Source organism: Channa argus, chromosome 10, assembly GCF_033026475.1.
Source record: "Channa argus isolate prfri chromosome 10, Channa argus male v1.0, whole genome shotgun sequence".
NCBI lineage: Eukaryota > Metazoa > Chordata > Actinopteri > Anabantiformes > Channidae > Channa > Channa argus.
Genome location: NC_090206.1, coordinates 14,279,340 through 14,290,195, shown reverse-complemented (window position 1 = coordinate 14,290,195; position 10,856 = coordinate 14,279,340). Strand labels below are relative to the sequence as shown.

Sequence of the window (10,856 nt, the reverse complement as noted above, 5' to 3'; positions counted from 1 at the left end):
GGAGCGGCAGTTTCAAAAGAGAATAATAGGTAGGGTGTGTTGAGGTTTACATTTCACCCATAGGAGACATGTCACTCACCACTGTCACTGACATCCTTAGGGTCTAGAGCTCAAGTGGAGCGTCGGTCTTGAGTGGATTTCCAGACCTCCAGGCCAGCACATTTTCTCCTTACACACACATAGGCTCTAAAAGTGGTGCTGTGTCTGGGCAGATGGGTCTTGATACTGGAACGTTGTTCTGTGAATTTTTAGTGTGGGCGTTTATATGTGTGTGTTGGTGAGCGGCGGAACTTGCATAGACACTCCTATACTTAAAGCACATTAAATCACCATCTAGTGAGAGGAAATTGTTTCATTCTTGTATGCCATTGAAGGAAAATGTTTATGTATCTCTCCATGTGTGTTGTGAAGCCTCTTTTATTCTCTCCATCTCTGTTTCTGTTGCGACCGTATCAGTCCATCTCAGAGCCCAGTATATTTAGAGGCAAAGCACTATCAGAGCCTACAGCTGGAGCCTGTGATTCACATCTGACAGATCTACACTACAGTGTTCAAAGCAATCTCCGTTCTTTTTGTCTCGCTCGTTTTCCCAACCCCCTCCCCCATCTTTCTCTGGCCTCCTTCACACCTTCACTTTCATCCTTCCCTCTCTTCTTTTTTCAGCTAAGATTTTATATGTTTTTGTACTTAAAGCCAATCTAAGTTTGTATTTCAACCCATTTTTGTTTAAATTGTTTCTTTAAACACCCTAATTTTAAAATTTGTTTTTTTTCGATACAATCCTGATTTTCATCTCCACCATTTTCCCACCTGCATTTTTCCTTCTTCTTGTTTCTTTGCCAGCTGCCCCTTTTCAGATCAATTTGAAGCGCCTCATTGTGCATCATGAAACTCTCTCCCCCTCAGCTCCCCTTGTTTCTTCTAGTCTCTATTCAATTTTACCCACATCTTTATCATTTGCAGTTCCTATCAGGGACACTCTGTCCTAGCAGGTGCAGAAATGAGAAATCATTTTGAGCAAATCCATACTGAAACAAACATCAAACGATGTAACTTCTAATTTTGGAAGAGACTAGTAATTAGCTGCTATTACATCCTTAAATCTTTGCACAAAGGCAACTCTAATCTCATTAATCATGAACAATGGGGGCAGTAATAGAGAAACATGTTTATGCAAATTCCCCCACAGAGTAATCTCCTTCATGCTCAACAACCAAAACAAGGGTGATGCCTCACAAAACAATCCTCCGCCTTTGTTTTTCTACTCTCAGCCATTTGACTTTCTCTTTCCTCCTCTGTATTTTTTTACCCCGCTATCATGTTGTTTTTCTTATTTTACATTCCTCTGCCTTCATCTCGAGTGAACCAGAACATTCAGAGTCAGTGGAAAACTATTGATCCAAGTCCCTGTTGAACCTTTCAGTTTGAAAGCAAACAACCCTGAGTTTGTTGGGGCATTGACTTTTACCTCCTCTCCTCTTCCTCTTGGCAGCCCCCCAGCTTATTCCCCTATTCCTCAATTCTTTCTGTTTCTGGTATTTTTTATGCCTTCCATTTGCATTTTTATTGTTTCATTGCTTGCCTCCCTCTCTCTTTCCCCCATAGTGTCTGTTTACATTTATTTCTTCATTTTTCTTCTTCATAATTTTGCCATTATTATTGTTTTTCTTTTCTTTATTTTGCATTGTAGCCTTCGGTCCAGTAGGCATATATGATTCAGGACTAAATATAGCCCAGAAAGTCATTTTTCCTGTGTTCTTCTTTTCACTTCTTCCTTTTCCCCTCTCTTTTAGTCTTGTCATCTCTTTTGCATCATGTGCCAGTTTCATATGAAGCTGACAATTTGGTGTGAAGCCTGGTGAAGAATGTATTTGAGGTTTAATAAAGGTTAACAGCAAAAGATTCAGACGGTTATAATAAAAACACAAATTAAAACCTCCCAAATACTGTAAGGTTTAACTGGGACAATCTACATGTAACTATCTAAGTAAAAGTACTTTAGATACAGTTTGAGCTTGTTTTTTGAGCATATTTGCTAAAAACCTTACCTTACTTACTATAATATTCTTAGATTTTACTACATTTCACATGTGAAACGACCTTGTCTTTTATACCTATACTACGTTACTTGTCACTTTACAGATCTACATTTTAAACTAAAAAATTATAATTATAATAACATCAGCATGTCACCATCACCTACTACACTAAATAATAATAACATCTTATTAAATTGTTTGAGATAAAATGTGCCATCAGTGTGCAAAGTCATCATCAACATCAGCAACAATAATAATAATACTGCCTATTGTGCAAAAATACTGTGTTTTGGCACCTTGTTAAGGACACCCAGCTACAACTAACACATTCTTATACAACAGTGCTGCAATACATTCTCTTTCATGAAGGTAGTTTTTTCAGTTTTTGGTAAGCGATCAATTCAACTGTATATTTTTGACGCTCATCATTTAATTGAAACAAAAGAAATTTAAAATCTTTGTTCTCGTCTTTAACGAGTAAACAAAAAATGGTTACAGTGTTTCCACAACAGTGGCACTAAATGAGTATATGTTAAAAACAATGCAAAAACAAATCAACCATGCTGCCCCAGAGACACACAGTAAGGAATATATAATACAATAATAAAACAAAAAACTACATCATTACCTTTTCCATCACCGACATTACAGTGTCTCTGTTCTACGCTATTCACAATTAGTCATTTAGGAGATGTTTATAAGTGTCTTGCCAAAGGACACTCTGACATGTCTCAAGCAGTTCTGGGTACCTGTCACAAAAACAGAACTTTGGTTCAGTTCAAGGACATGTGCAGCTGTCACCCAGGAGGACAACGTTGTCCATCAGTGCAACAGCATGTTTATTTGTTTAGATACTAATTGTTGTACATTGCTGATGTTAGAGCCTACATGGTGTGACTGCAGTAAAGTGCCAAAGCTTCAGTTAGAACAAGAAAACAATGAGCTAATTAGTCTGGGGAAAAAAAAGGAAAGAAAAAACCTAGAAGAGTTTAATGTATATCTTCTTTTGATGGGAACTTCAATTGTAAAAACTCTTCTAACAAACTCTTTTTTTCTTTTTGGAAACCACCAGTTTATTTCTTTACCACACACTTCCTCTCTCTCTCTCTCTCTCTCGTATTCACTCTGTGTATATGCACATCTCACTCTCAAGCAGACACATAATTTAGACACATTCAAAGATAGGATGGAGGAGTTGGAGGAGGAGTGGAGGGAGGGAACACAAAGCAAATAGATGAAGATCCCAGTTTGTTAGTTTTTTCTCTCTCTCCAGCTGAGCGAGGACGAGAGGCGACACTGTAAGAAGAGTGCGCTCACCTCTGCATCTTTCACTCTGTTGGATTCTTACTCTCTGCCAGAAGAAGTTGCATTGATTGCCACTTCGATCTGAGGGAACTGCTAGTGGTGCTGCTGATTTTGTCCTGGAAATCTCTTTCATGCTCTGGCCCTACTCAGCCTGCTGTGTCCCAGTTCACTGTCAGGATGGCAGTGTGTGCTAAGCGCTGCAAACAGGGAATTGTCAAGTTTGCTTTGACTCTGCACAAACTGGTCAGTGGAACTCTCATTAAAGGTATGTAGGTGCTAAAATGTCTCTTAAAAATTATAGTAATGGTTCATATTCTAACAACTTCAGGCACATATGTTTTTTTATTAAGTTCTTGTACATTAAACCATATACTTTAAGGTTGACATACTGAAAGTGGCTATGGAATATGTGTGTTTGTGTTTTGAACAGTTAATGTGTTGCGGACAAAGTCGAAAAAAACATTTAAGAGTCGCAAAAGTGAAAGACTAGTCCACCTCATACTTCATGTTCAGCTCATAAAACTCCTTTCCTTTACTCTTTTTCGTCTCCAGTTGACCTCGTTCTGTTCAGTATCTTCTCCAGAGGGAGGAGTGAAGGAGACAGAGATGAAGGGAGTAAGCAGCAAATAGAGAGGAGAGATAAAGTTGATATATAGCAAAGAGTGTGTGTGCTCATGATAAATGTGAGTAATAAAACACACACAATGCTGAGAGGTATTGGAGGGTTTTGCTATTTTGAGTCAGAGGTTGTTATTTGATGTGTGTGTTTGTGTGCGTGTTTGTATTCTATCTATTGCCCAGTGCCTATGAGTAAGATCTCTGTGAGTGCACAATTTTTTTTATCTTACTCTGGTTATTTTATTGTTTCAGTAGGAAAACACTGCAGGGGAAGACAGCTTCAGAAACTGTATGAAGCACAGCAACCACCTGGAGGCACATGCATGCAAGCACACACACAGACAATTTCAACATAATACTATTTGAGCCAATTGACATTTTGTCTAGAGGGATGCCAAACATCAAAGAAGTCAGTATACACATAGAGTACATATTCAAATGCACACAGACACACAGAGACATGCACAGACACACACATACATATTTGTGGATGGCTCAAGCATTTGACCACAGTGGGTAAAATTGCCCTCAAGGTCTCTCTCTCTTTTTCCATCTCTCTCTTTCTCTCCTACATGTACACACACACACACACACACACACACACACACACACACACACACACACAGATAGTCATAAAGGAGCTGCTGAGTCTTGGTTGCGTAATAAATTACTCCTTTGAAGAAAAACTCATACAGAGGCACAATAAATGTAAATATGAACTTAGTGTCTCTCGCTGTCTCACACACACAAAGATGTAAAGCACACACTTACCAAAAAACATCAACACACATAGAATCAGATTCTGTATTTATTAGCCAAGAATACAAAGAAAGTGTCTCTTCACAAATGCAACCTATAAAATGAGAATAAAATTGATCAGAAAAAACGTCCACATGGAAACTGCGATAAATTATAAACTATGTACACTAACTTATAGTATGATGATGAAATTAATTTGGAATTACATATGTATATAAAAAAATTCAGGGCACTAATACGCAGCCATTACAACAAGGAAACTAGTTGAAGGAGCAAGTGGTCTGGATCTGCACAATATTAGACACCCAAACACACACAAGTTCAGAAACCCACAAATAAAAACCCAGACAGGTCTACAGATGCTCTTGTTCAGAGCTACAGTGAGAGCAAGAGCTACAACTGCAACATCAGATTATGCAACTGACACACACACACACACACACACACACACACACAAACACAGACACACACACACACAAACACATCGACACACACAAACACATCTATGCACACACACATACACACACACAAACACAGACACAAACACACAAACACATCGACACACACAGACACACACAAACACATCTGCGCACACACACACACATTCACACAATATTACACACAACATATTCTAGCTCCTTAAAGGGCCATTACAGTTGTGTAGTTTTATGGATTTCGTTTACTACTCATTGCTTTTCAATTTGGGATGTTGGTATTTTTATTGGGCACCAGGAGAAGCTGCTGTGTGCACTCTTAATCCAGATTGTTGAACACGAGAGAAATAAATTCTGCTCTACTGTTAGAATTTAATAAAGAATGGTGAACATGTATTGAGCAGTGAATAGTTTTTTCTAGTAAATGGAAAGAGGAAATAAATTTGATTCTTGTGATGAGTAAAGTGCCCAATATGTTTTACCTTCTTCTACAACAATCACAATTTGTCTTCCTGTCATTTCTTTTTTTATTACTGAAAGACACAAGATCACTCAATTATGTCACTCACAAAGTGAAAAGTGACAACATGAAGAATGAGCAAAGATGAGTAAGTAATTTTACAACACTATCTTTGCACTAGTTGAGGTATTGAGGTTTCTGTTTTGATGTGCTGGGAGACAATGCAAATACATTCTAGGAATCCTCAAAGCATTTGTGCAGCATTGACCTCTGCTGGTAGCTCTGAGAAAATACAGGTTACCATTATGCAACTCCTGGTGGGTTTCTGTCCTACTCAGTGGCAATTAAAGTTTTAAAAATAAAACTAACTATCTGATTTGAGACTTAATTATGTAGTCACTGGTTCGGTTTCCCTCTTTACAATTCAAAACAAAGCACCAGATAAAAATGTATGTTTTTAAATCTTACCATAGGCAGTAATCCAGGATTTGCAATAAATTTACAACAATGTTTAAGTCGATTGTTTGACAAAGGTTTTGCCAAACAGTCACAGATTGTTATATTATAGCTATAAAGCTGCATTTTCTGTGTATCCAAATCTATTTACCAAGATCCAAAGCATCTCCTTGTTTTTTAATTAAAGCTTCTTACACTCAGAGACTTAGTACTAATCATAAATGATGTTAAGGTCAAAAACAAATTACTGTTCAACACTGCTCAAGGTTATTAAAGAACTGTGATAGAATTTTTTAGTTTACAAAAATGTGAAAAATTATTTAATGCATAAATATTAAACATAGTACTGCAATAGCACTGGTTCTGTATAATAGGTAATTTTACTATATGGTTTTTATTATAAAAGTGCAAGCTGGGTGTGACAAGCACTTTGCACAACATTCACAGATAAGATCAAAAATCAAAAAATCAAAAATCACATTGAAAAGCTTTCTCGTGCTATAGTTGCTGATATAAAACCATGATGTGACATGTTATGCTGCAAGCAGTCTAGCTTACAATCTTAAAAAATAACCATATTAGCTAAATTTGTTTGCCTCTAGTTCACAGAATTCTGAGGCTGGAGTTTCCACCTCTGCTCACTTTTTGTAGCTGCAGGCTGATTAGACCAAATCCCTTTCATCTCTTTGATTTTCTCTACTTCATCTCTGACTGTCTGTCACTTCCTGCTCTGCCTTAGCCCCAAACTTCTCCTTGGCTCTCTGTCATCTCTGAAAACCCTGTAAACACTCTGTCAAGCCATGCCAGGCTATAAACAGTCATAATTTCACTTATCCCCTCACGCAGACTGCCTTCTGGTGCTTTCCACGGTGTACAAATCCAACCTCTCTGGATGTAGAACAGTGCAGTCTGTGGCGGTCTGAGCACAGGTGAAGGCAGCCATCAGCAAACAAAACACAGTTTGGCTTAAGTCCACAGAAAACACAATCTTCCTTCAACCAGAGATGAGCATGGAAGCTGGCAGCTACTCAAGTCTCACATTAGTTTGAAACTCATGACATGTATTGCATCAGATTTTTTGCCTGTTTTACCACCTCACACTATGTAACAAAACAGAAATGTCTCAACTATGACATCAGACGACTTTTGGTAATTGGACATAAGAAACTTCATTGGAGGAACAATTCCAGAAACTTTAAATGTGCTGACTCCTCTCTGTCTTTAAAGCCGACTACTGTTGGGAATAGTAGGAACATGCAATGTTAATCACTCCTCCCCTCCTTCCTGTCTGTTCACTGCCTTAAATGGAGAAGCTCATTTCCAAAAGGGAAGAGCGATGACACCTGAGGATGACTTCATCATGCTACATCTTAATGTCTCATTTAGAATGTATTAATAATGATGCTGTAGTATTTACAGTTTTTAATCCTTGCCTAAAAACTCAGTTTTCTGTCTTCAGATTTGTATTTCTCTGACTGCACAGCAGAGGGTGTTAGATTCCTATTCCTTTTATTACCATTACCTTTACCACATTGTCAGAGCACATTAAGGCAAAAGTGATGTTGAATCTTAACCAAAATGAAGCTTCAAATATTTAGAACCTCAAAGTGCTTGCTTATGATGGTGGACATTGAGGAGGAGTGTTCACACTGAGGGTTCATCGACATCGACTGCGAGGACTCAGATCTGAGGTGTTCCTAGTAACTGCTTAATGAAATATTCAACAGCTGCTTTGTTTCCATCACATATTCGCTTTGAGTCAGAGGGACTTTCTGCACTTGTATATTTGGCGGAGAGACGTACTGACAGTAGGATGAATGAGGAAATTAAAGGGGGAGCACTGAGGAAGGAAAAATAAGGTGACAGGAGTATATGCGTGTTTGCATGTCTACACATGTGAATGTTTGTGCAGACAGGCTTTGGTGCAGCCCTTTGAGTGTGTGCTTTTTCCAGAGTTCTACATTTGTGGGTAGGCTGCTGCTGCTCCTCTTTAAAATGCTTTTAATGTGCCATAGGGGACATATTGAATGTTTAACACAACATATAATGGAAAATAATTCATATGGAAAAGGCTCTCAGGATGATACGCCGTTCACACCCCCAGTACTGCAATCAATCCCAAAGCGGCATACAATTAACACTTCCATCAGTCTCATCTGCTGAGGAGGGAGGAAAAGAGAGACACAGAGGGGATGAGTCAATGGAGGTGTTTGTATTCAGTTCACATCATCCACATGGAGCTCTTTGGGCAAAGAAAAAAAAGACCTGGCTGCAGTTGACAAAAATGTAAATTCCATCTTCATCGCACCCCGCTGTGTGGTGTGTTTAGTGTAACCAGGAATAGTCGTGGAGGACGACAGGGCTTGAGTACAGTAGCAGCCACAGGCAAGGTGATGCATGGCAGAATGAAACCAGTAAATATTTCCACCAGGCTGAAACAAGAATTGATAAACAGCTTGGTCTAAGCGTGATTCGTGAGAGTTTATGGTCTGTACAAGTTCACTTCAAGCTGACAGGCGTGGTGAGAGTGAACGGGAAAGGTGGTGGCTGTGAAGTGGGTTTTTTCACATCTTGACAGGTGACATAAAGTATTTGGGTGAAAAACAGTGGAGAATCTGTCTGAGAGATTCACAGTGGGACAGAGAAACTGCAGCTGTTGCCTTGAGGGAGAGAAATAGACTGTTGTCATGGCAAAAAACACAGACACACACACACAGATATAACATTGTTACCCGTGATCAGTCTTCTACCTGCAGGGACCATCAGTCTTCTTCTTTGGAATCACTTAAAGGCTCAGTTCACCCAAACCACTATTAAAAAGCAGATACTACATGTTGCACAGAGGTGTGGTTGAATTTGTTTTTTTTCGTTGATTTTGAAAAAAAATAAACTACTCTAATGGAAACATCTCAATTTGTAGCTGTTAAGTCCCAAAAGCTTTCCCCTGTCGCATTTTAAGCAGCCACATGAATTGGGTGAGACAAGTGATGATGTAGATTTAGATGTTGATATAATCTATGCAAAGAATACTTATGGAACTTAAACAATTCACAGCATTTGCCAGTAAAACAAGATAGGGAAAGTTGTTGTTGTTAAGGTCTTTCAGATTGGAGTAACACAGATGTTGATGCTGTTGTATTTATTTTAATTTTACTTTTTAAGAACCAGAAAAAAAAACAGTACAAACCCTTTGTAAAGGCAAAATAATTCTCGCAGTAAGGCCTTGTTGAACAGCTTGGCCCAGTTTGTAGGAGTAACTGAGACGTTTGTCTTTGTTAGAGGAAAAATGACGTATGATGCACTATTTGCAGCAGGAATTGGCTGCTCTTGACTGTTACACCTCATTCCCATGTCTGACGGGATCATTGAGCTTGTCTCTTCTGCTCCTCACTCCAGTAATCAGTCTATTTGTTGTGATGACTCAGACGACATTGAGCATATCTGAGCCAGTTGGTAGCCAGGTGCATTTACACTCTTCCCTCCTTGTATTTCATCTCTCTGTTCTAACTACCCCAACCCTTTTTTCACTCCCTCTTCCATTCTACCATACTGTTTGTGTCATTTTCTACTCCCCCACCCCTGCTACACCCTCAATCCCTCCTTTCCTCTGACCATATCTCCTCTCCATCTACTCTGTCCTCCCAAGTCTCTGCTTTAATTCGCTTCTCTCCACCTTCTCCCTTTTCACTCTCTAACTCCTCTATCTATCTTGCCCACCAAATTCGCTATTCTCATTTGTCTCGCTTTTTTCTCCTCCTCAGTCACCTCCCTTCCTACAGTTATTGACCCTCGTCTCATTTCTTTCACTCGTTTCCTTCTCTCCATGCTGCCCACCAAATTCTCTGCGCTCACTGCCCTCATCTCCTTTCCACTGTGTGGTCATCACTAAGGCGTATTTCATCCAGCCTTGCTCTGATAAGACCAGGCAGCCACTAACCATCCATTTATTATTCACTGCCCACTTGCCACATTTCCTGTGCTTGTCAACACGTCATCCCCCTTTGCTGTCAAACACATTCTACCTTTCAACCCCAAATTCTAACCCCATCTTTTCCTTTCCTTACCCCCATCCATTTATCCAGGCAGCATTTCAATCTAGCAAAAGGTCTGTTAAGTAATGGTTAATAAATGATGAGAAGGAGGTTGGCGGGCACTCAGAATGATCCACAGCACCCTGGACAGGATCAAGTCGCAGCACAGATGATGTCAGGCTTAATGTTCTGGAAGAGTTTGGCGCTCAGCCTAATGTGATGAACCTGTTGCTGTGAGTGTTATTACACTGCAACTGCAGATCTGCAAAGTTATTTTGGTTTCCTTGGTTAAACCACTGAGAACTTAATGGCTCGGTTATCTTGTCTGTGTGTGTCAGCAGGATGTTTTAAAGATCTATGAATTATGAAAGTGTTTAGATAATGGTGGTGACTTACAGCAGATCTGGATATATGTGATGAAATATCCAGGGTTAAGCCAAGGTTTGTTTATGCAGTTTTTCTTGTAAAGATTAAACTCATAGATTCATAATTTCTAGTGATTAGAAATTTTGGTTTAGGTCCAAATAATTTCAAATGCTCAGTTGGTTTATTTGAGTTTTTTGTCATTGTGCGGTAAATGAACACAACTAATTCCACTCATTAAAAATTGGTTCTTTCCAGGAAATGTGGAGCAAACCTCAGAAACAATGTGAGTTTACATTTGTGACAGACCCAAGATCTGGTTGTAGCATCACAAAATCCACAGTTGGATGATCGTAGTGATGCAATCAGTCGATCCCTAGATTCAATGAAT

General features: G+C 39.1%; 1 protein-coding gene across 1 annotated transcript in view; it reads left to right on the top strand.

Annotated features, from left to right (window-relative positions):
• The first annotated feature begins 3,303 nt into the window (after positions 1-3,303).
• Positions 3,304-10,856, top strand: part of LOC137134040 (A-type potassium channel modulatory protein KCNIP1) — a 38,338-nt gene continuing 30,785 nt past the window's right edge. The window contains exon 1 of the mRNA XM_067518403.1: positions 3,304-3,609. Within this exon, the coding sequence (XP_067374504.1) occupies positions 3,522-3,609 (88 nt within the window). The 5' untranslated portion in view covers positions 3,304-3,521. The remainder of the gene's footprint in view (positions 3,610-10,856) is intronic.